This window comes from Pseudopodoces humilis, chromosome 13 (assembly GCF_049639895.1).
Source record: "Pseudopodoces humilis isolate 2021_Gansu_Grassland_sample_001 chromosome 13, ASM4963989v1, whole genome shotgun sequence".
In the NCBI taxonomy this organism is placed as follows: Eukaryota; Metazoa; Chordata; class Aves; order Passeriformes; family Paridae; genus Pseudopodoces; species Pseudopodoces humilis.
Window position 1 is genome coordinate 4,029,145 of NC_142212.1, and position 26,039 is coordinate 4,055,183.

Genomic DNA, 26,039 nt, shown 5'->3' on the forward strand with positions numbered 1-26,039 from the left:
ATCACAAATAACTGCAATTTCCTGGTGTCATTTCTAGCACAAACATTAATTATATGCTTCCTAGATTTAGGTTTTTAGGAGTGTGCATTTTGTCTGCTGTCTCCAGACAACTAAGAGAAAATGTGAAATAAAACTGGAAGGAAATTATTTATATTGCACCTCCAACACATTATCAGCCTGCAGCTGAGACTCCAACAAATTCAAGAAGTTACACTACAAAACCACCCAATTATTATGGGGTTTTGATTGGGTATTAGTGTTTGGTTTTTTTTAAAATTTCTGTGTTTCTCCCTCTGTTTTTCTTTTAAATGTTACATTAGAACATAGCTGGCAATTCAAGGTAATAATGCTGATGCACTAAACACCAATTCACTACTGTGTGGTGTCACATAAAGAATACTCTTGACTTCCTCAAAGAAAGTATTTTCAAGTGAAAGACTAATGAGTCAGGGGGGTGAATACAACCTTTTTAAAGCATTTTTATCAAAACTATAAAATATACAAATACTTCAGCAAAAACATTTTCAGACAGAGTTGAAAGCATCGCTTACCTCATTTTGAATTGGTCAAATTGATGAATGAGGCACAATACTCAACACACAAGTCTTAACAGACTGAGTAGATATTTTTAATGAAATTACAGACTTCTTTAGAATCAATCCTTTTGGACTTGCTTGGCAGCAGCCTGTCAGAGGCTCATTCAGGAGCTCACACTGTCCTTGCTTTATGCTGTGACCTGTAATATTGGTTAGGCTTCAGTCTCCACCACCTCAAGTGATTATTCGTGATACAAAGTGACCCAAAGTACACTCGGTAACACAAGCTGTCAAACACATGGAGGAAAATGTAGCTTTGCAGATACACCCCCTAAATAATACTCAAAATGAGGCTAAGAAAACCAAGTTGACAGAATGTACTTCAAACACTGCATTTATTACAAAGGTGCATAGAGTTTATGCTATTTGGTTTGAATACTTATGTTTAACCTACAAACAACATACAAAGCAAGGTTACATGTAACCATGTATGTAACAAAAGCAACAATGATTATCTAGTAAATTCAATATTCTACTGTCTTTATTTTCACAAAACACTTCTGATACAAAGGCACTTACAGAAGTTAAAAAAAATAAGATATATCAACATTTAAAGTCTTAGCTTCCTCCCCCCTCCCTACAGCACTGTGGAGAACAAGTGTGACGTGAAGGCAACAGATGCTGGGACTGACACATCAGCAGTGCTTTAACTGAAAACTTACAGATCATCTCCATCTTTTTTGTAACCATCCCATTCTCTTCAGTATTTGAAAATAAGCTTTAACAAGGCTGCAGGGCAAGAACCAAATAAAATTTGGTCCTACACCTCACAGTTAATTATTAATGCACTAACAGTAAGAAATTAATCACAATCTGATTAATTGTGAACTGAACCATTTTCTCTTCTTTCAGTAAGTTTCGTAACTGAATTAGTAATAGTACTGCTAAGGCAGTTCCTTGTATATTAATGATTGATCTTTGCACATGTCCACGAAAGGAAAGGTGTCCATTTCCAGGATCCTCAACCCTACCCCTAGCCCTCATCTCCCACCACCACACACAAACCAGTGACTATTCAGGACCATCTGTTTGGTCTGTACAACTTCCACCCCAAAACCTCCTATTTGGGAATGTCTGTTATTGCTGCCACCTTACTTTCCTCCCATCTCCTCAGGCATGATGATTGAGCCATCCTGCCATGAAATTGCAGATTTCCCTCTCACAACCCAAACAAGACACTGTGACTGCCATGAGTTGCTCCTTTTGTCACACCAGGTTGGGGACAGGAACAACCTCAGGAAGCCCCACGCTGGATGCTGTACCTGTGCTCTCCCTGGCCCGACTCCACCCAGGCTTACAAAGGTGCTGGAACAATCTCTGCCCTCCTTCTCCATGAATAAACACCAAGGGTAGAATCTGTAGCAAGGGATTTATTTCTGCAATTACTCAGTGCCCTCCCACAGAAACATTCCAGGTTTCTAAGGCAACACTTCCTCCTCCATACAGGAGACACCATCCTTTTTTGGTTGTTCCCATATAACAAGTGACAGTGTAATGAAGTTTTGCCCAGTTTCTCAGCTGAGAAGGCAGGAAGGAACACACACAGGATACGTGTTCTGTGAGTGCCTCTTGGCACCATTACATGCTATTAACTTCAACACTCAGAGAGGTCTAACAGAGGGGCACAGGTTGTCATGAACTCCAACATAAAAACTTTCAACAAATTTCTTCTGAAATGCCCTGAAAACTTTCTTAAAAAAAGAACTGGAATAATCCAGAAATAGACTCAAAAAATCAGAAAGAGGAACAAGGCTGCCTTTGACAGCAGCAATTTCCATCCACTCTGTGAGGTAAAAGAATGCCACCAAACAATAATACACCCCAAATGTAGAATCACAGGACAAATGGCTCAATGGCCTCTCTATAAAAGTAAAATCAGTGTAAAAGATACGTTAAAATTATTTCACTGATTATGTCACAGTGATACATGCAAATAACTACATAGTTCTATGAGGATGACCAACAAATCGCATTTCAGTGTTGGAAAAGACAGAATTGTTGAGGACAGTGAAAAAAAACCCACCTTGTTTGAGCAATAAAAGATTCATAAAGCCTAAAGCCCCAGCAGTGTTAACAGTCCTGAAGATGTCTCAAGATGTTTCATGATTGAAAGCATTACCTTCTTAAAAATACATTACCTGGCTGTGACCAAATCCTTCCTTTTCCTGACTTCTCATTCTCTGCTCAGCTTTATGGGAATGTTGAAGACAAAAGGGAGGTTTAAAGCCCTCACCTAGCCCCTCACCTAGCATATTGTTACTCCAAAGCAGACTGGATTTATAAAGGTCTGTAATTCTTGGGCTCCCACCACCTACAGTTCCCACAAGAGACAGTGGAAAAACCCTGAGCATTTGAAAACCCCAATCTTCTGCTGACATCCCATCTCTCCTGTAAAATAAATTCCTTCTCTGTGATGAGGCAGGACTGAATGCCAAGGTACCTCTGCTTAAAGAGCAATTAAGGGGCTGATTTTAATTCCAAACTCATTAACAACAGATGGCTGTAAGCTTGTCCAATACTACCTAAACAAGAAAAACTCACCCAATAATTTTTATGAAGAATTTTCAGGATTTCAGCTTTTGATCTATTTGGTCCATTAAGTGGCAGAGAGTCTGTTAATTTCTAGTGATAACACCCAATGGAGTTATAACACCTTAAAACTGGAACAGAAAACAAGGAAATAATGTGCTATTTAGAACTAGGTCAAAGACAAACATGGCTTACTACCCCTTACCAAAGGTAAATGTGTTGCAAAAAAGGAAAATTCCCTTTTGAATGGTAAATCAAATGATATTAAATGATAGCTTACCTAACAATAGTAGCTTCAAAACAGTTAGAACTTACATAACATGCATCAGGTAGTTTCTTAGAGGCTTTTACATTTTAATACTGTGCAAAAGATTGCTACAGCTTTGGGTATTTGACAATGCTCATTTTAGACCATTCCTCTCAAAATTATTGCACAGCAAATGGTATTGTGGTTCTGTATTTCTGAAATGCTCCTTCACTTTTCTCATTGTATCTAGAACAAAATCTCTTTTTGTATTTGCTTGAGGTATAAATTAACTTCTGCAAGAAAAATACTCCTTCCTTGGAGCATTAAAATAAAGGAGATACTGAACTGATTTTCACTCTACTTAGACAAAAGATTGTTGTCTTCCAGAAAAATATAGTACAGGTGGCATGTTGTAAACAGAACAAATTATATTCTGAAAAGTTTTGTATGCAGAAGCACAGTAGAAGAGCTTTTCAATAGGTGGGCTTCTGAGGATCCACATAAGCAGGGTTGTAAGGGGGCTGGGTGGGGTAAGGGGCTCCAACACCAGCTGCAAAAGCAAAACACAAGAAAAAACAGGTTTGTAAAATGTATATTCTGAATTCTACATATAAAATGGCAATTTCTGTTTTGAGCCCACAGTTCAGAGGTTCAACTTAGCCAGTAACTTAACTTGAAAACAGCTTGTGCTCACTCATAAAACATCTGCATTTCAGAAGATCACAAAAACCTTTGTTCTCGTTGGCTTTGGGGCTTTTTTGATGCTGAGTGTACATGAGTAGCCTCCAGGGGAGAATCTAGTCTAAAAAAAAGGAACAATCTGGCTCAAAAACAGAGCCAGTGGAAGTCAGGGGTGCACATACAAAAGGATATACCTGATAGTGTGCTGAGAAAAAAACATTTGGCCAAAAGCAAAAGGACTAGAGAAATCATCTTAGGATTCCTTCAGGGAAAATGTTTTCCTGCTAAGTATCAAAAAATTAACTAAGGAAATAAAAGGGAAAACATTCCCTTTTTTTTAGAAGTGCCCACTACTGAGCACATGAGTTTGACTTATATACCAGATGTGTATCCCTCAGAAGAGATCCTTGTATTCTACTGTTCTGAGAAAAGCTGCTCTCAAGTGGCATCTTCATTTTCTGTTCTGTCAAGCAGCACAAGTTTGTTCAAGTAGCACCTGATCAGATCCCTGGAAAGTGCAAGTGTGGTTATCTTAGGCTGATCTTGTAAAGTGAGTGGGTTTGGCTCCTGTGTGGCAGAGCAGGTATTCTCCCCTGGCATGTGAGCTAATTAACAGCCTACTCCTTGATTAACAGGCAGGAGAAATGAAGGAAAGAACTCTCACTGTGAGGTATTTTCAGCTGCCAACATGGAAAGTGCTTTGGTATGTTCCCAGAAAAAAAAATTAAAAATCAAACACCAAAACAACTTTAAAAAATAACAAACCAGCAAAAGCCTGAGAAACCAGAGAGTAGAAGTGAAATGACTAATTCATTGGCTCCCTCATATGAAAAAGATGAAGCCAAAGCACTTTGGCATAATCCTGTAAAACCCACAGCTTCTCTGGCATTTATAACAAAAATAGTGTCAACAGCCCTGCCAAGTGCTTTCACATGTGGGGTTGGTTTGCACATTATTAATGTTTACTATTAACAACTTCTGTTTGCAAATCTTTCACACCATGAAAAGCCATTTTATGTTATAAACATATTTGAGTTGTCCTGGAAGTTACTTTCTAAGTATTATTTACTTACTTACATTATTACATATTACATTTTTACTTATTTACTAGTCATAACTATACTTTTTTACTTATACAGATGAACAGTCAAGATTGTAAGAGGGCTTGAAGATTCTACAGGTAACAGCCTAGTTTTGACCCCTCTGAGCAGTCTGGAGCCAATTGTTTAGAGAACAGCTATTACCAGCAGAAGTGGGAATTGGTCATTGCAACAATAAGGCTGCATGAAAACAATGCTGTGAAAGAAGGAAAGCTGAAGAAAAAAGATTCTGATAATTCAAACTGCAAATTGTCAACAGACTTCTTCCAATCCCTTTGTCAAAGGTAGGGACACCTTCCCTGAGACCAGATTGTTCAGAGCTCCATCTAAACTGGCCTTGGACACTTCTAGAGATGTGTCCATAGCTTCTCTGGCCAGCTTGTGCCAGGGTCTCACAAACCTCACAGTAAATAATTTTTTCCTAATAATTAATCAAAAACTTGCTGTCTTTTAGTTTGAATCCATTCCCCCTTGTCCTGTCACTACATGTTCATATAGAATAGAGCTAGCAAATATTAGATTAGAAAGGGAATGTGGAAACATCCAACTCATGTATACATATATATATATGTATGTATATATGTTAATTTGCTTTGATTATAATATTAAATGCCAGCTGAGTTAGTAAAATGTTCTACTGGATCTGCTGACAGTCCCACACATTGCCAAACTTTGTCAGTACAGCTCCAGCTCACACCTCTTCTGGCAATGCTTAGCACAGAAACAGTGACAGGGAAATTTTCACCAGGGTGAAATAACAGCATCCACCATACTTGACTTCTACATAATTTGTTAACATTTGTATTAACATAGCCATAGAAAATAATAAATATAAATAACACAGGATTTTCTCCAGAGCAACTGTCTCTTCAGCTGTTCAGGAGATGAAGAAGCACTTGGTGCTGCCTTACCTGCTACGGTTTCATGATAAGCTGGGGGTCCTGCTGGCTGCATGGGGTAAGGAGGAGGGTACTGTGCAGGGTACGGAGCCACCGGCATCCCCGGCTGGGGCTGGATAGCCACGGGCTGGTAGCCTTGGTATGGAGCTGCAGGGTAGTTGGGTGGCACTGCTGGTTGTTGGGGATAGGCAGAGTGAACCACCGCCGTGGTGGCAGTGGTGGTCACCACAGCTACAGGCAAGGAAAAGGAACATGGTTAGTGCTGGTGGTCCCTAAACAAAAACCTCAAGCAATTCCCAGACCCCACATATGGTGGGAGGAGAGAGAACTTCTAAATGCTCAGAAAATATTCCAAAACATCTTTCTGCAGCTTCACATTCTGAAGCGGCTTAAATATTTATTTTTAATATTTAGGTATTGCAACTTCCAAGCAGAGTATTTCATCTCTTATAGGAATACAATTTTCCAGAAGGGATTAAAAAAAGAAAAAAAATCCTATTCAAAGATGTGAAACAGAAAATAAATCTAAAGCTACTTACGCCGTGGTCTTCGACACGCTTTGTACAGACAGCAACAGGAACATGTGAGGCACAGAATAATAGTAATGACAATCACTGCAAAAACAGTAACTCCAATGGCAATAAGGGTTCCAAAACTGCAAGAGAGAAACCACCAGAACTGGTAAGAGTCACTCCTTAACCAAACCTGCAGCAAACACATTGCTCCACCTCCAGTCTCTCAGTACTTATTGGACTAAAACAACTGTGCAAGGCAATGCTGCAGGAGGTCAGGTCTGCTAAGCCAGGGGAAGCTGAACCACCCCTGACAAGGGGTCTTTGGTCCCTCTCATTTTAGTCTGACTGCAGTTGTTGTTGGTTTTAGTGAACACACGGGTTCAGAGCATGCCCACAATGAAGCATCCCAGCTTTCAGGGTGACAGCAAGTTCTTCCCACACTCCCTAAGACCTCTCAGTCCCAAACTGAAGACAACCTCTGTGCTGAACAGATTCTTGGCAGGTTCCTTGGCATCTCTAAACAGGTATTTTAGAATCCATGTTTCACACAGTTAGGATGGACTGAAATTCTGACTTTACTGCAACAGCAAGTATGCCAGGCTACGTTATGGGATACAGAAACACTGCATAAAACTCCCAAATTTATTAGGGGAAGACCAGAGATTACAACAGCTTTGACTTCTGTGATGTGCACCAAATGGTGGAGGCAGATAAAACCAGTTACCTCAGGAAGCTTTACGAGTTCTATTTAACACACAGGGGAGAAAAGGTATCACACCTAAGCCAGTGACAATCCCCTTTCAAGTGCTAAATGAAATTATGTGTTTCCTACTGTCTGAAACCAATAAAGCCCATCTTCCATGGAAGCCAAAGTCTCCAGCACTCTTATTTCTTAAAAAGCACACCATGCATCAGTTTTGGGAACAATTGCAGGAAGTCAGTTTTAACGAACAACCAGCTCTAAAGTAACGACCAGAGAGCCAGTTTCACATCCATCCTGTTTTTGCTTGTTGGTAGAGACTTTGGCTACAAAGTTCTCTTTGTTTTTCTCCCTGCGCAGCTTCCTGTTAACAGCTTGAAACAAAATGACACATCTCCATAGCATCCAGCAATTATCACTTGGCTACCAAAGACCCACCAAATGTGAAAATTGCATTTGTATTTGTATCAGTGACACTGGAAGGTTAAATCACTGACAAAAAGAATTGCAAAATGCTTTACCCCTAGCCCAAATTTAAAAGACTTCACCTCAGTGTCTTCTAGAGCTACTGAACCTTTAGTAAGCTGAGCACTGACTGAACACAAGCACTGACAAATAAAAAAGGCTCAATTTAAAATGCATTCTTTCCCCTTAAGAGAGGCTGCATCAATTTGATTGTTTCTCCAAAAACTAGAAGAAAAAGCTTGAGTCAAATCTCTTTCAAAACAAAGATTTTATGAAAATGTAACTGTATCTGACTTGAGCACTGATTTTGTGAAGCACTAAACAGAGCACTATGGATATAACCATGAAGTATTGAATGGGATAATGTGGACTGCCCATGTGCAGTGCAACAGAGCAACATGTAAAACAGGAAGCAGGAACTGCTGCGGCCTCCTGAAGTCACAGGAACCATGTCAGAAACACTGCCAGGAAAATAAATGGATTACTGCAACAAAACCACAAGATGTGAAGGTGAAAATAATGTGTTGAGGAACACATGCATATTTTGCCCCATTAATTTGCACCCTTACAGAATATTTTTGAGATGCTGACGTAAACATGCACTCCTAAACCCTTTTTTTTCTAGTGAACTATGCTAAGGAAAGAAAAGAAAATCTTGTGCCAAGGAAAGATATTAGGACTGACAAAGGCAACTACAATTCTTCACTTGTACAGACAATGAACTTAGAACTTTAGCAAAGGCTGGGCAGAATCAAAGATACCAAAAAATTGAGATGAAGTGGAGAAATATTTACTCATTGTAAATTACTGATCACAGCAGGAAACTGGTACAGTCCCCTTATCTTTCTCGACTAAATTAATTTCTGGTATGAGGAGAGAAAACAGCACAAGCCCATCTGCAGCCAAGCCATCAACAGATAAAAACCCTGACCATGGGCTCCACTTGTTTAGTTTTAATAAAGTTTTCTGCTCAATGAAGCAGGTGTCTCGTATTTGCTACCTCTAATAAGGAACACAACAAAAGCAAAGCTAAAAAACCAATGCACCATGTTCTCATTTTCACCAAGTTGTTAGAGATACCCTGTGCACTTGGATCACTTGTGTCTTTGGCAAAATGACACAAGGACATTTTGCACCCATCTTTTGAAGAGTTAAATGAAGACACATGTTTGAAGTGCAAGTGTGGCAGATGTACACATTAGAGCTCTGTGTTTGTGTGTGCCAACACTGTGATCCAGTCCTACCCACTGAAACACTGTCTGATTGCTGCAGACCAAAATTATAAGCTTTCAGAGACAACCTAGCAAGTAAAATAATAGAGAGAAGTTAGCTCTTCTCACAGTTCTTTAAGGAGTTTAAAAACTGATTACTGGCAGGCATTTTTATCACCTACTTCACAGCAGATAATTTCCCTGCCAGAGCTTGGGCTCATGCAGGCTAATGTCTTGGAACAGCACAAAGTAGGGAGACATTTACAGAAAAAACAGTAAGTGCTGTGAACTTATAATTCACATCATCAACAGTCTCTTTCAACACTGGAGTCCTTCAAAAAGAAATTTTTTTCTAACTATTTTTACTGACAATCAAAACTAGCAATACTCTTTCAGAATTTCTTCCCGGTCAATCACTACCTTACTGTAATGGTGTCTTTTTACTGCCCAAGGAATACTGGCCTGAGCACTTCTTGAGCATTTAAGTGATATCCCACTACTGAAAAAGGTGCAGGGAGGCTTCCTATAATGGATGATAGTCAAGTGAAGCCAGAATGGTGCTCAACATACTTTACTCAGCGAACCTTCTAACCTTCAGGAGACAAGACATTCCAGGCACTCCATGAAGACTCTTGCAGTTTGCTAACTCCCTTCTTAGACAAGAATTGCTTCATTTGATTACTTTCACCTGATTAATCTGCCTAAAGAGCTCTAAAATAGTTGAAAAAAAACATAGTCACATTAAATGGCAATTTAATTACCGCTAGCATGGTACACAAATGAAAAAGAACAAATGTGAGGGATTGTTGCTTACAGATTCTTCCCCTGAATGGTTAACAATGAGAAAACAAAAGCCAACCAAAACCGAAAGCACACCTGACCCCTGCATTCTGCAAACAGTTTTCATCAAACTCTGTCAGAGTGAAGAAATCAGGGTGGCCACGGCACCAGTTCAGAGTGCTCTGCTGGCGTCAGTCACAATTCAGGTTTACAGACTCCCACATTATATATACCATAGTCTAAATAAAGCACACACACTTATAAACAGCTTGAGCTCATTCACTGACATTTCCTGCTTCTTCACAGAAAAGTGAACTTTTGCCAATGATTTCATAAAAAAAAAAAAATCAAACCTAACAGCAGTTTTACTGCAGCAACGACAAACTGTAGCTTCTCATAAAATGTACAGGAAAGCAAATATTTACTAAAAATGGAGAGGTAATATCCTGCCCTTTCCTACCACCACCCCCCGCCTTGCCCTACCCTCCACTTCTGCTCCTATCCTCTCACCTTTGGAAAGCACTGAAGTGTATGTGTAATGAGAATATCTCACAGATTCACCTTTAATTACATTCAATTAAAAATCAAGTTAATTATTCAAAATAACTATCAGCTCACATAAATGGAGTTACTTGCCTATTTTACCCCCTTCAGGACTGAATGAGATGCAATGGGCATATTAAGATGTGAGAACCAAGCCCAGGATCTGAATAATACTATCTGTAGAAGTTAATTCTCAAGGCAGTTGTTCATATTGGAGATCTTGAGTAGAAAAAAAATGTAGACTTTATTTAAAGCATTTTCAAATATCAAAGTTTCGATTCCAGCAATGTATTTTTAAATCTTCTTAACAGTTTGAATCACTTAAGTCAGTAACATTTTATAAGCTGATACAAATGAAGTTTTCACATATGTATGCCTTCATGTGCCTAGGACACACTAAAAATTTTGTCTTAAAACAGAAAGAAACATCCAAATGAACAATGAGACCACCTAGTTATGAAAAAATAGTTTCAAAAGCCATTTTATTGTGCAAGTTTTAATCTGTTCCAAGATTTGTTCCATGCTTTGAGAAACACACTGGCGAGGTTCTTTTCAAAAGCACTGCTGCGTTTAAAAACATTTACAAATAGCGAGTTATGGCTGTAACATGGGGTGGTCTGGAAATACTTCAAAAGATAATTTAGGCCATTCCTAAAAGTAAAATAAAAAATTGACTATATACATGTCATTCCTTACAGCTCCAGAAAAGGATCCAGTTCCCAGAAATGTGATGGAATGGTAAATATCCACGTTTCCCTGGCTCAGGTGTAGGGCATGACCAAACAAGTCCCCAGAGAGAGATGCTTAAGTAACATTTTAGTCACAGCCATGTAATGCCACATACTGCCTCTAAAGTTTAGCAGGAAAAATAATAAATTATTTTTTTAAAAAAGCAGTATGAATTCCCAAGGGCCTTTCAGAGGGATTAGTTTTTACAACTTTACTAACAACACACTTCCTCAGTTTAATGTTTTAGCATAAAAATTCAAAACATAAGAACCACTTTTCTAAAGATTAAACGACAATAATTTACTATTATTCAGAAAGCAAATTCACAGGAAAACATTAGTCTTATATTAACACTTGCAAGAGTGACCAGCCTATTTTAGCACAGCCAGGCGCTTCAGCACAAGCAGACAATCAAAATATACACCAAGTTAAGCCTCCTTGTCCAGGTGCAATCACAGTAATTGCTGGTGCAGCCTTGGCCACCTCCCCAAAACAGGATCTCTACATGATCAGGAAGATTCCAAGTGATTTTTGTGGTAGGCAACAGGCAGCCCAAGACTCAGACTGAGCAGTATGGTTTCAATTTTATAAAATCTTGGTTGTTTCATCAAAGGTTTGGCAGGTTTGAGTAACTGCAGTCATCTTACAAGCTCTGCAGTGCAGTAAAGTGTGGATTGGAATTGTGAAGTCTGGTGTTTCAGACTAACATTAGCTCAATTAGCACTTCAGAGTGTCTCTCCTGGGGTTCTGCCCACATACAGTCCCTTAAAGTCATTTAAAGGGTTTGGCTTTATTTTGACTAACCCCTCTGAGCAGCACCGGCTCAAGCCATCACTAACTGCAACTTGCTCTAGCAGGGACACAGATTAAATGAAAACCCCTAAAACTCAGCACCACTTTCCTTCCATAATTCCTTCTGGGTACTCGGAAAAGGAGAGTTTGCAATGGCAGCCCCAGCAAAACAACCTCTGTTTACCTGCAGTATGAACAGCCCTGAGCTACATCCCCCAGAGCCCACAGCTGAGCACAGCCCAGGGACCCAGCTCTGGCATGAGAAACAACCTAGAACAACAATAATGCCATGGGAAACAAGAAACTCTGCAACTGCCAGAGTGCTACAGAAAAAGAGAAGGCAAGAGTCTTTCAGGAAGAACTTTGCTAAATATGTACTGAATGGAGCCTTTAGCTGTTTGTTCATACAGGAATCTGATGTGGATTACTTTAAGCCCAAAATAATAAACTTTAATTTTATACATAAAGACCTACTGGAAATAAAGGTAACTACTATTTTTTTTATATTATATTTACATTATTTTTTTTAATTCTTCATTTTTAAAAAAATAACATGCTTAGCAACACGTGTTCTTAAACAGCCCTTATGAGAAAGTGGCAGGGAGGGAACTTCCTGGAGTTTGTGGTTTTACTTAAACATCCAACACCCTGATCCAACAGGTTATTATGGAATATGTATACAAGCATCTCTTCTTGGTCCATAAAGAGTGCACTTGTACTAAATATGCCTATTTATATAAATCCCTTTGTAATACATACTAAAAATACAATTTTCCAGTGAATTTTTCCAGGAAATCTATTATTGTACACTTTGTAGACAACTGAGAGTAACTGCTATAAGAAACTGGTGCATTAAAATATGCGCAAAACAAGGGGAAAAGTCAAGGCTGCATTCAGAGGGACTGAAGTCTTTCATCAGCAGCACGAGAAACTAACACTACAGCTTCATGCAGGCCCCCAGATAATTTTCAGTCCATTGGACCCTCAGCATATAAACTGTCCTTAAACAGAATTATAGGCATTTGCTTCTGCAGGTGGTAAATAAATTTTAAATGTTCCTTCAGTGGCAAAAAGAGAGTGCAGATCGATTACAGACATTTAAGGCAAACAACATGAGTCAGTTCCCTTCACACCACCCACTTCAAGGACACAGGATGTTACCTCCACACCCAAATTCAAATTTGGCAATGGGAAGGATTTTTCTTAGATGGTTAACTGAATTAACAGAACAAGTTTAACTAAAAGAAAAAGAAAAAAAAACACAAAACAACTAAGTGCCGTAAAAAAAAATTCCCCACAAAAACTGTAATACTATGAATTTGTTACTGCCAATACCATACTAATTCTAGAAAGCAGATTTAAGCAACTAATTAGAAACTAACTTAGCCAAAGAGTTAAAGGATTTTTTTTTCCTGGGAAACTGAAACCTGGGGTATGACTATCCAAACACACTAGAATTGCAGTAAAAGGAAGTTTGGACTAGGTTACACCCACCTGCTTTGCCTGCCTTATTATCCAGCTTTTATAGGAAACACACCTTTTTCTTTACCTACATCACTCATATATCATCACATATAAAATTTCCAAACACCATGTTCAGGCAGGAGCAAGGTTTAAATTAATTAAATTAATTATCCCATACTACTATGAACTGACATCCTGCTTCACATTCCCTTCTCTTCTGGAACATTACTCATCCAGCACAACAAGGGTCATCAAGGAAAATCTAACACTACAAACGAGAGCAGACCACTGCAGCAGAGGTCACATCTGGCCAACCACTACTTATTTTAAATGGCAGTGATTGTTAACAAGACCTTCACCAAGAGTCACAAAAGTGACTTCGATGACTAGTTCCTTTCACAACCTAAAAAAAAAAAAAGAAAAGAAAAGAAATTTTTTTAAGTTTACCTCTCAGTGGAATTAAGAGGCAGAGATCATGCTAATAAAAACAGAGGTGTATCACATGAAAAACTAATGGTATAAAATGTTTTGAATATGAAAGTTTTGTCAAAAGGCCAAACCCTACACAACTGGTAATTTCCCAAAATTAAACTGATTTGTTCATTTCACAGAAGACCCTACAACTGCAGTTTTAAAAGGCTGGGCAATTTGAGGATATTCTCCTCCTCCCATAATAAATCCACAAACACAATCTGTGGCAAATATATCCAGCTACACCTCAAGCCATGTTTTCTTACGGCAGTATAAGAAAAAGCAGAGTTGGAGCTACGTTTGGAACTCACTCAACTTTTTACAGATCCTAATAATTAGCCATTGTGGTCTTCTAAACACGTTTTTAAAGGATTCTCTGTTTCTTGGGCTATAGGATCCTTCTCTGAGGGTTACCCTACCTGCAACCACTTCCACAAGCTCTCTCCAGAGTCAACTTGTATGTTAAAAATTTACTATTTTCAGAGTTAGACAGAAGCACAGCAAAACCCACACCTAGAGGGACCACTCTACTCTGGTAGGTACCTACAGTCAATGAAGCACACAGCCACAGGAAAATTAAATCCTGAACAAAATCCAAGAGATCAATCTTGCTGGGTCTTTGTATGCTCAGGCCAGGTTGTCTTGTTGCTGTCACACAGCCCTCTGTGGTTAGCAGAGCACGCTAACCCAGCCATGCACATCTGCCGCTTGCGCCAGGGCAGCATTTTTCAACTTCTCCTTCCTGTTTGGTTTCTGAGGAAACGAAACCTATATAGCGGCAAACACCACAACTCATAACCCTCTGCCACCTTCAAGCAGCTTCTTCAACAAGAACACAGTGAACAGAAAACCAAATGCTCCACAATGCAAGCTGCTACTGCTAAATGTGCAAGCTGATGTTTATTCTTCAGGCTAGTAAAAGGCGTAGAACATTTTTTTAAGTAGATTCAAATCCAAGTCTCAGTTGTTTCCAGGCAAGAAGCTTACATTCTTTGGTGAGATTAGCCTGTGCCTGAACACGAGCCTCACAGAACAGGATGAATGCAGTTTAACTCATTTATTACAGAAAATATCAAGGACCAGCACTGGAAAATAAACCCTCTGCTCATTAAACAGACTACTTACATTTCTAGAAGCTTTTTTCCAGTTTTCATGGAGTTTTCCCTCTGGAAACATTCCACACCCACCTGGACACATTCCTGTGTAACCTGCTCCAGGTGACCCTGCCTTGGAGGGGGGTTGGACCAGATGATCTCCAGAGGTTCCTTCCAACCCTAAGAATTCTGTGATTCTGTAATAATCTTTATGATTTACTTTCTTACCACTGGCAACCTATGAGAGATCCTGGAGTACCAAATACACCAGAAAGTGTAAACTGGAATCCCTGACAGTGATAGCAGGGGAGGAGAAATGGGGCATAGTTCAATATCACAGTATTTTTGACCTTGTCTGTGGAGAAAATATGGGCTTGAAAATATCTAAACCAGACAAAGAAAATCAGGATAATTATATCTTTCACTGTTAGAAATATGCTGGTTTTGCTAGGTTAGCCCATAGCAGCCATTGCAGATGCCACATTTCAGCCAAAGGCAGAACAGAATGACATGGATTTTCTCCATATCACAGAAGGACAAGGAAGCCACAAGACAACACATGGCTCAAACCCCAAATGAGCACATCCCCATCCAACAAGGCTGGTCTGTCTCCGCTGGCCAAAGCTTCCCAGGAAGATGGACATTCTGCCTCCCCCTTCTCATAAGGAGGAACAGCTTTGCCTCTATCATTACTGTACCTGTTACACAACCTGCTGTAACTTACAGACAGAAATTAATTCAGAAACAAAGCCAAAAAAATTAACTGTGTACACAGACAATGTGAAGTTTTGTTTCCAATTAGAAAACCCAGTATCAGCTGCCTCAACTACACTATTTTCTTCTGTAACTCTTTGATTCAGATATTCTGTATTGCTCCACCTCCTTAAACACTCAAATACTTCAGAATTAGTTGAATTGTGGCATGAGTCATCTAATTTCCTTTTCCAGTAAGGGTCACTGTTGGAAAATTGGCATACCAAGGCTAAGTAATCACATTACCAATGAAAATAATAACAAGTTCTGTCCTGGTTAATCAGTGCTCTGCTTTTTGCAGTTTCTCAAAATAAGAATACTATGTACAGCAGAATGAAAAGGGGAAACCAACTAAATTAACCTTACTGCTCACAATCCATCTTTTAAACCAAAGTAAAGCAGGGGAAAACTCAGTAATCCAGTTAAAATGGGGGAAAAAAAATCCCAAAACTACCTTCCAGTAGTAAACCTTTGCCACAACACATTCACTGGCAGCAGAAATTGGAGAAATTGCTTATGGTCAAGATAAAATGGTGACAAATTTATCAAGTTTATCAGTATGAAAACCCATCCCTGCACCCTGACCTAAAAGCTCCACATGATTTTTAAGGACTGATCAACAAAGTAAAAGGCCTGAATGTGACTTAACCCTGACTTTTACAATTTTCTTAGAACACTTCATTTGCTTCCAAATGCAGCATTCTGGAAAACAAAATGCTTTCAAGTACTTAGAAGTGCAATATTAGGATCCCCAATGGAGTGTAATTTATTGTCTTTAAAATGTCCAAAGGTTATAGTGTATGGACCGCTTTCAGTGTGAAATACACTCCAAAGGATTGCCCAAAGTGCACACCTGCCTCAACAGCACCTGATACTCAATATAAATACTAAAAGAAATCAATATTAAAGGATGATATTAAAAAGAAACCTACTGAAAACTAGTGCTTTGCTTGCACTTCTGAAGAAGACCTCAGAATAAACACAGTGAAAAAGCAAAAGTACAAGCAAACTAGAAATTGCTTAGCCAGGCAAGACAATTAAGAACAAACATTCCACCAGTAGCCCTTCCCTAACCCTGTTCTAGAATTAGGGTGTAATTGTGGCAGGATTTCCAAGCAGGGAGAAGAAACACCCAGACCACAGAGGCCAGTGGCAAGTCCACAGGTAGTCTGTAACTAGCCCTCAGAAAGGGGAAGCTCTCTCAGAAAGACAGGATTTGTAAGCAGCATGCCAGGGTGGTAACTCAATCTAGAAATCAGCCTGATGCACCCATAATGACCTACAATGCCCGGAAACCATCACCTCTTTTTCAAGGGCAGTGTCAAAGGTAATACTTCCAACTGTTAAGAAAGAACAGGGCACTAAAGGAAGTTGCCCTCTGTTGCCTCCTGTCATGTTACAAACTGTTCAAATGCTCATCTTGTTGGAAATACAAAGAAATATTCCAGCTGACATCAGCCCTTCTCTCTACACAGTGAAGAATTCAACTAACATAGTCATCAAGAAACAAGACAAGACCTGCCTTTTACAAGAAATGGGCACAGAGAGAGAAGGTGGAGTATACCTTGCAGACAAGGAAGCAGGACAACTCTTCCAGAAGGAATACAAGCTTACTACTTGATTTAAAAGCACAGCTACCTCAGCATACACAACACAAGACTCCGGGCACTGTCTGTAACTAAACAAATACCTATTTGGTGTCCCACTGGCAGCAGTCACAGATGGTGCCACTCACTGCAATTCCCAGTATTGGAACACCCTAAATGGGACAGCTCGGTTATAAGTCATTTTGGAAAGTTCTGAGATGTGGTTTTCCTCCAGAGTCATATCCGGGTGGCTTTTCAAGGACAGTATTCTTGTGAGTAATTACCACCTTTCTAATAAAATTGCCTAACAAGAAGGTAAGTTTGATGTCAAGTCTAGGCCTTTGCACAACACTTAATTTTTCAAAGCTGCAATGCAATTGAAAGGGAAAAGAGAAGTCACCCATCTTCTCATGCTGAGACATCCACGGTTCTCTTTTTAGACATTCCATAACATTCCAAAACAAAGGTAATTAAAACAATTTAACTGCTCCTTCCTAAATGTTTTTTCGCTGTCATTTACAAAGAGCATGCCCTGACTTCAAGATAAGGCTCATGCCTGCTGTACTGGAACTACCCATCTGAAGACAGAAGATCAGTCTCACTGAAAAGCAGCATCCCTCCTCCAAAATATTTGTTACATCAAACCCTTCTCCTTGTGGAAGGGACCTCGCCAAAAGACACCAAGGCTCCATCCAAGACATCCACATACCCCCTTCACACCACCACGGCAGTGCCAATTGCCTTTAGCGCGCTCCTTCCCGCCCCGCAAGAAAAGATGTGCCTGAGCTAACACAGCGCGGGGGCTCCGCCCGGCTGTGCTGGGGACGGCGCACGGCCCCGACCCCCGCCCGCCGCTCCCGGGAGCGATGCCGCTCGCAGCCGCTACTGAGACCGCTCCGCCGGAGGTACCGGGAAGGGCGGGCGGGTTCACCCTACAGCTGCCCCGGTCCCCCCGGGGCTGTCGGGGTCTCTTCCCGAGCCCGCCGAGCCCCGCCGCTTACCCCATGCTCGCCACCGCCGCTCGCCCCGCGCCCGCCGCCCGGCCCCGCGCACGTCACGGCGAGCACACCGCCCCTTAAAGGGGAGCCCCAGCGCCCGAAGCCAGGCAGAGACATCCAGCAGCTCAGCGGCACTGCGCAGCTCAGGCGTCCCCAGCCTAACAAGGACACGGAAGTGCTGGAGCGAGTCCAGGGGAAACCACGATATTGATAAGAGGGCTGGAGCACCTCCCCTAAGGAGACAGGCTGGGAGAGTTGGGGCTGTTCAGCCTGGAGAAGAGAAGGTGGTGTGGACACCTCACAGCACTTTCAGCTGCCTGAAGGGGCTACAGGGAACCGGAAGAGGGGCTGTTTGTCAGGAACTGGAGTGGCAGGACAGGGAGTAATGGGTACAAATTGAAAGAGGGGAAATTTAGGTTGGATGTTAGGAAGAAAGTTTTTACTGTGAGGGTGGTGATGCACTAGAACAGGTTGCCAAGGGAAGCTGTGGATGCCCCAATCCTGGTAGTGTTCAAGGCCAGGCTGGATGGGGCCTTCAGTAAGTGGGACATGTCCCTGGCCATGGCAGGGGGAGGCTGGGAATAGATCATCCTTAACGTTCATTCCAACCCTTTAATATTCTGTGATTAGTCCCTGCCCTCTCTTCAGCATCTTCTGCACTGTGAAAAACGGACACATTTTTACAGCAGGACTTGTGTCATCACCAATATAAGCTCGAAGGAATTTACTTCTTCCCAATATTAAAACAGATGGAGAAATATTGATAAAAACTAACTGCAAAAGATGCTAGAGCACCAAGGAGATACTTCAAACAAAAGCACTTTTTTTCCAGAGTCACTATGGATTTTCTGAGAGTACAAAGCACAGAGTAACAGCCATAAACTAAAACAGAGGATGTTCCACCTCATCATGAAGAACTTCTTTATGTTAAGAATGACAGAGTACTGGAAGAAGCTGCCCAGGGAGTGTGTGGAGTCTCCCCTCTGGAGACATTCAAGTCACACCTGGACACATTCCTGTGTCATCTGCTCCAGGTGACCCTGCCTTGGCAGGAGGGTTGGACTGGATCTCCAGAGGTCACTTCCAACCCCAACTGTTCTGTAATTCTGTGCTAATGCTTGAACCTCCTGTTCAGCAGGAAGGATACAGATTATTATATACAGAGACTGTTATGGTCTAAATAGCAACATCCAGCCTCTTTCCTCATGTATCTCCTTCCGATATGTACACAGATTTCGAGTCCTCCACACTCTTAACACATGAGTATTTCTATTTTCATATTCTAGCAGCACAGAATCATGAAACTGTTCAGGCTGGAAAAGACCTTTAAGATCACCAAGTCCAACTGTTAACTGAGCACTGCCAAGCCCCCATGTCCCGATTACACAATGAAGAACCTGTACACAAATCCCATTGTAAAACCTTGCATGGCTTACCTGGGGTCAGAAGCATCTAAGAAATCATCAGGATCCTCAAAAATCTGTGAGTCAGAGACCCTGTAACAAGAGAATTCATTTCAAAACATGGAATTTATGACTTATTCAAGTTACCTAGCTAAGTTTCAAGTGCTTATGAAAGGTAATGTACACTAAAAAGAGAGATTATTTTTGTTGTCTGTGGCGGTAAAAGTATGGATTTGACAACTGCCTGACAGCACCGTTCCAAGGCAGTTTTACAAAATTAAATAGACCATACATAGATTTGGAGCAGCTGAGGATAAATGCATTTACTGCATTAGCCCTAACTAACTAAAATTGGTCAGTGATTAACAACAAAAATCAACAAATTTAGCCTTTTACTAAGCACACCTTCACCATTAATTAAGCTTAGTTTCACCCAGGTATGCTCTGACACAGGCATCCCTGCTCTGGGGAGGAGAGAGGAGCAAGCACAGCAATTTGTCCACCAAGTGGGGTCATATTCTCATCCTCTACATGGAAAAAAACAAACACCAATTTTATAAGGGTTTCTGTTGCTCAGAAACTGAACTAAAGGCAGAACAGAAATGTGACATTTCAGTGTCACCTCCTCCTCCACCTGGCTAAAGGATATCTGACAGTCTTTGCTCCCACTCTAAAACTGCACATCATCATGGCCTCCAAGGACCTGATTTGTACTTTGAACACGGCCTCTTATGCCTGGGTAAAGGGGAGTGATGCTCGTTTTCCCTGCAGATATGTGGGTGCTTTTCTGTGCTTCCCAGAGACAGCATGGAGCTCAGGCCAGTGCTTCACCCCAGATACCCTTCAGTGGTTAAGCCCTGCCTGAGTCAGGTGGAAGATAAGCAAGTGGCTCAATTCTGGTTTGTGCTCAACCAGCCTCAACAGTTCTCCACAGCAAGGCTGGCAATTTTCTACTACAGTCAGAACTCGACAATAGGAGTGGAGTTTCAGATGTCCTCTCTGCTCCTTTGGGATGCCTTTCACTTGGTAACATTCTCCATCTGGAGCACGAACCAGTGGTACCTATCTGGTGTCCTGGAGCATTCAAGTGTGAAGTTAAGCTTTCAATAACAAGGACTTTCCACATGATGTAGTAATACTGACAATGACACTCATTTTAACAAACATCAGTGCATAGAGTATCAGGCCTTGAACCCCTCCCACCAAGGTTAAAAAAAAGCAAATTAAAGCTTCATCCCAACCAGCTGTTGGACAGCAGTTCAGAGTTACCTCAGTTTCTCGCTTAACTTCTTTAAAGCTTGCAGAGAGTCTTCTATGTCAGGCATCCTCAGAAAAATTAATTAGAGTGTAAGTATTTGAAAATTATCAAGAAGATAATTCACAAATATAATAAGATAATCACATCAGTTAATGTATTAATTTATCCAGCTCATAGTTCCCATTTTACAGCTAAGTAACAAGCATTAATGTTGATCCCTAATAGAGCCTGATAGAGATATAGAGGAGAAAGGTCATTTAGGAAGATTTAACCATTAAACAGTGTGTTTTTCTCATTTGATAACAGAATTATAATGTGTTGTATAAATTCATACCTTTGATTACGCTGATTGCAATTTTGTTCGTCAAATTTTAGTAATATATTAGAGCAGCAGTATCGATTCACACAAGATCCACAGCAGAAATGAGGACAGGATTGTGCAGATCGTACGTCGCCTAAATAACTAATATATGCATGACAATCTTCACTGAAAACTGAAAAGAGTTACAAACCAATAGTTAGTAAAGAAATAATCACACAAAGTCTTTTTCTCATACCGACCAGATCACTTAACATTTAAACATGCTGAAAGCATTTGGGTCAGGTCTTAGAAACCAAGTATTTCCTTTAGTGTATAGCGGAAGCAAATACTTACGCTTCACACAGAATACCTCATCTTCATTGAGCACCTCTATCCAAATGTTCAGACATAAGCACTAAACTGCATGAAAATATGAGATGCTGGTGATACTCTCTTCACTGTATCTGCTAGTAGCTACCAAATTACTGTAAAGACTCAAAAGAGCAACATGAGTTGCCAGAAAGTCTAAAATTACCTTAAAAAAGCCCTAAGATTAGTTAGAAGAAAATGTTAAATTTTCCTAGATATTTGACTTGATGGAAAAGATGCAACACCACTGCATTCACTGTAGGTTTGGATTTCCATGTGACTTGGTTGTTTCTACCTGTTGCTTTGTTTACTTCACAGAAAAATCCTAATTCTGATAATCCATTGCAGAAAACAGAGGTGTCATACACCACATTCTTAGAACTAAATCAGTCTAGTGGCATTCCCACTGCAAGCATCACCTGGTGCAGCTACAGTGGTAATGCAATGGGGATGTTCATGTACCAGGATGGCTCCCCCATGGAACATCCCATACTTTTCAGAACTGCATTGGGCTGACCCATTCCTTAAGGGACTGGCTGTTTTCTCTGTCTTTGCCCTGCCAAGCCTAAGTAACTGCACCGTAAGAATAGCATATTAAAAGGTTTTAACTGCCACATAAAAATACTTCTCAAAGTTTAAGCAAAAATAATTTCCCAAGAAGGTTATCACTTCATTTTTTTAGTGACAAATGCTGCAGTCAGCTGGTTTCTATTCATCATTTGCTTCCTGTCACATATCACGTTAACAAGACATACCCTGATATCCTGCTCCTACACCACAGTCCTTCCAAAAAAACTCAAAGTCCTTCAGGTGTAGTTGTTCAGAGAAAGCAAACAGGAAGATATAAAGGTAATATTTAAACTGACTTTAACATTTGGAAATTCAGTCTTCACTCTCTAGCATCAAGAAATACCTGAATACTTCAGCTGTTGCCCGGAATAAAACACAAAACTTTTCCAAACAGCGTTAAAATGATAATATAAATGCAAGTCTTTAATTAAAAGCCTTAATGGTGCACAATATGGTGATATGCACACATGACACAGTATTTCTAAAATTTTTATAACATTTATTAGTCTATCTATCAAATATTGTCCAGTAAGAAGAGCAGTTGGTTAGGTAATTTCCCCCTGGGTTCTGCCCCACTGGAGCCCCCTCAATCTTTTTTAGCCTAAACTTTACTGTGTCTACAATGTAAGGTGCAAAACCAAGTGTCCTTGCTAGACTAAAGGCAAGAATGTAAACAGAATTTCAAGAATGTATTATAAGGGTTTGGTAAACTATGGGGGAGGACAGGAAAAGTACTAGAAGTTACAACTTTTATTAACAGTCTAAGAAGCTACAAATGCATGAAAAATATATTAAAAGCTAAAAACATTTAGGCATCACAGCCAACAATAAAAACCAGAAATCTTCTAAGAGTTTAAACATGGAGGATCATTAAACAGGAACAAAGAGGAACTTCTGTACCCATAGCACAGTACTTTTTACAGCTTTACATATGCTTACACACACTCAGTCAAATTTTTCCTCTGCAGACACCTAATGCCACCTGGCTGCTCCCTCCTTCCTCTATCCCTAACAAGGAAATGACAGGTAGCTAAACCAATTCCAAAATAACTTGTGAAATTACACAGCAAGCCAACCAACAAAATTCCTTCCAACGTCTCACAATTGTACTACTGCAGCACAATAAAATAAAAGGAAAACCACAGGCCTAGTTAGTTTAGTTCTCAAGTGGCTGAGCTAAGTCAATAAGGGCTGAGCACACCAAAGGAGAAGAAAATTGGTGTCTCTGCTTTGTTCCTCTCTTCTTCTATCAGCTGTGGCATCCATGAGACTCTTCCTCAACTGACTGAATTCTCCAGCTCATCAGCTGATCAACTGATGGCACTTTTTTCCCCATGGTCTTCTGATGGGTTCATTATTTGAAGTACCTGAGAACAGGTATAGTCCACACCCAACACAATCCAGTTACTGAGGGGTTCCTCCTATCCTACAGGGCATCAGTGTGATGATTTCACACCATCAGTGCCACACAAAGTACCACAGTACCACTTTAACAGACTGACCAAGCTCCATCTGGAAAGCAGAGTTGCAGAACTCTTCACACCTAGTTCCCAGTCACTGCAATAAGTACTAACTTCCACCCCTATTTATTCAAGAGCAGCTAGCATACAGTTACAGCTGTAGCACCTTCATGGTGAGTCAGCCTAAAGAACCCTTTTTCTGGTGCTCATACCTTGAAGTACTTACAGATAAAACTATTTAAGCTCAGCCCCCGAACTGTGATCCTGGATTAGTCCGACCAAGTCACAACTTTCTAACACAGGTTTGTGCAGAATTTGATCTCTCTGATCGAGTAACAACACTGATATATAAAATATAAAGAGTGCTTCTCCTTCTCTGAGACCTCACAAGTCAAGTTCTGTGATCACATCTGCTCTCTCTAAGCACAGGACAAAGTTGGGAAAGACCACACACTCCATCCTCTCAGCACAATAACAAAATAGCAACAGATCGGGCTGCTGAAAAAACCCCAATTATCAATAACAGCATTTGATGTATGAACTCAATCATCAAAAGAGCTTACATAAGTAGTCCTGTTTATGTGATATTATCATTTAACACCTCAGTGTTTCTATTATCTTCCAGTAAAAGGGTATAATTTACTGCATGGGAGGTTAAAAGGTGAAGGTTTTTAATGGGACGCTTCAAGAATGGCTGGCAGCCACTTCAGTACAACATTGCCTTAGCTTAGTTACCAGCAGCTCGTATCATTAGGAGGGGTCCTGCAGCCGCTGCTGGCCGACACGACCGCTCAAAACAACCCGACCCCACTTCGGCAGAGCTCTTCCCTCATCAGAACTTTTCCCTCGGCGAACCCAGTTCCGCGCCAAAACCGCTGTGAGCGTGTGGGCACCTCCCGCCGCCGCCGGTTCCACAGCCCCAACACCACGGTTCCAGTCCCCAAACCTCGGTTCCACAGCCCCAACACCACGGTTCCAGTCCCCAAACCTCGGTTCCAGTCCCCAAATCTCGGTTCCACAGCCCAAACACCACGGTTCCAGTCCCCAAACCTCGGTTCCACAGTCCCCAAGCCACGCGTTCCTCAACCCCCCCCCACCCCCCCCACCCCAAAACCACGCGTTCCAGTCCCCAAACCACGCGCTCCACAGTCCCAAAACCACGGATTCCTCAGCTCCTGCCCCGGCACGGGCGGCTGAGCTGAGGGGGCTGAGCTCGGAGCCTGGGGCTCCCCACGCCGGGACTTCGGCCAGGCCTCCGCGGGGGATGTGATCATCGTCTCCGAAAGCGATGCCGGAGCCCCTCAACCTCCCGCTCGGCCGGGGCCCTCCCGCTCGCCGCTCCCGCACCTTCCCCCCCTCCCCGAGCTCACCGGCTGCCGGCAGCAGGAGAAGGCCGAAGATGCAGGCGGTCAGAACGCCCGGACACAGAGCCATGAGGGCGGCAGCGCCCCGCGGAGCGCAGGGAGGGGCGGCCCGCGGGAAGTGGCAGCGGGCGGGACGGGGCGGAGCAGATACCAGCGAAAGGCTTCTTTCCCCATGAGGGGGACACCTCATCGCAATACATTTAGGTTGGAAAAGACATGTGAAGATCATCGAGCCCGGTCTGTGACTGATCACCACTATGTCAACCAGACCATGGCACCAAGTTCCACATCCAAGCTTGCCAAGGTGCTTGTTCCCTGAATGAATCACTTCTGTCAAACTAATGGACTTATGTCGTGCCCTGGCCTTGGAAGGCCATGCAAAATACAGTAAAGCTGGTGAGAAAATCCAAAAGCATCAGTTTGGCTTGGGAGGTGGCTGGTAAAAGAGGATCACTGGGGACACTCCAAAGGTAGGAGCTGAAGGAAGCAGTCACTCCCAGCAGTGTCCTGCACCTAGTATTGTAATGTGTCTGGGCAGTTCAGGTTTCTATCCTGATCCTGAATTGCATTTGAGACATGAATTCTGCAAGGTTGGATTTCACATTCCTTTTCCCCGTTCTGCTTGTACCTGAAATATTGTGTGGTTGCTGTCCAGGCAGGTTCAGTAGTGGTCTCTGATGCTACCCAGGGGTAACATTCCTGCTGCCTGGCCATGCCACCTGAGCCCACAACCTGGTCTGCCTTCCCCTGGGGACTACTCCTGCCTCTGGATCAAAACCTGTGCTGCAGCACTGTTGCTGAAGAACACCAGGATTGATGAAACAGACCCCTTACTGGCTGCCCAGTAAGTTTCTGAGGGTAAATGGCCTCTGCTCTATACTCCCCTCTGGTTGCTTTTTTTTTTCACAAGATATCCTCACAGGCCTTCCAGAAGGTGTCTCAAGGAGAGACTTCAGTCTCCTGTACCCTACCTACTTCCTAGCATATTGCAGAATCTCTCCCTCACAGGAGAGGAAGCTCAGAAGTGTTAGGAGATTACTTGGGAGCATTGGCAGAGGTAAATGGTCAGCAATCCAGAGGCTGGCACAGGCCTCTTCCGCACAGAATCCCTTGTTTATTTTAAGTAAATTCTTCAGTTTGGATCCAGTTGAAGAGCCAGGG

At 41.5% G+C, this 26,039-nt stretch overlaps 1 protein-coding gene across 2 annotated transcripts; it reads right to left on the reverse strand.

The window, feature by feature from the left end:
* Positions 1 to 914: 914 nt before the first annotated feature.
* Positions 915 to 24,991, reverse strand: SHISA5 (shisa family member 5). Of its 2 annotated transcripts, XM_014251814.2 has the most exons (7): positions 24,885 to 24,991; positions 21,149 to 21,308; positions 20,826 to 20,882; positions 19,590 to 19,649; positions 6,592 to 6,707; positions 6,065 to 6,283; positions 915 to 3,922 (listed from the first exon to the last, which is right to left on the reverse strand). In XM_014251814.2, the coding sequence occupies exons 1-7, from the start codon at positions 24,946 to 24,948 to the stop codon at positions 3,846 to 3,848; spliced, it is 753 nt and encodes a 250-aa protein (XP_014107289.1). In that variant the 5' UTR covers positions 24,949 to 24,991; the 3' UTR covers positions 915 to 3,845. The 2 variants fall into 2 exon arrangements, with proteins under 2 accessions (XP_014107289.1, XP_087918127.1); XM_088062001.1 differs by lacking the exons at positions 19,590 to 19,649; positions 20,826 to 20,882; positions 21,149 to 21,308; positions 24,885 to 24,991 and adding an exon at positions 18,157 to 18,294.
* Positions 24,992 to 26,039: the final 1,048 nt, after the last annotated feature.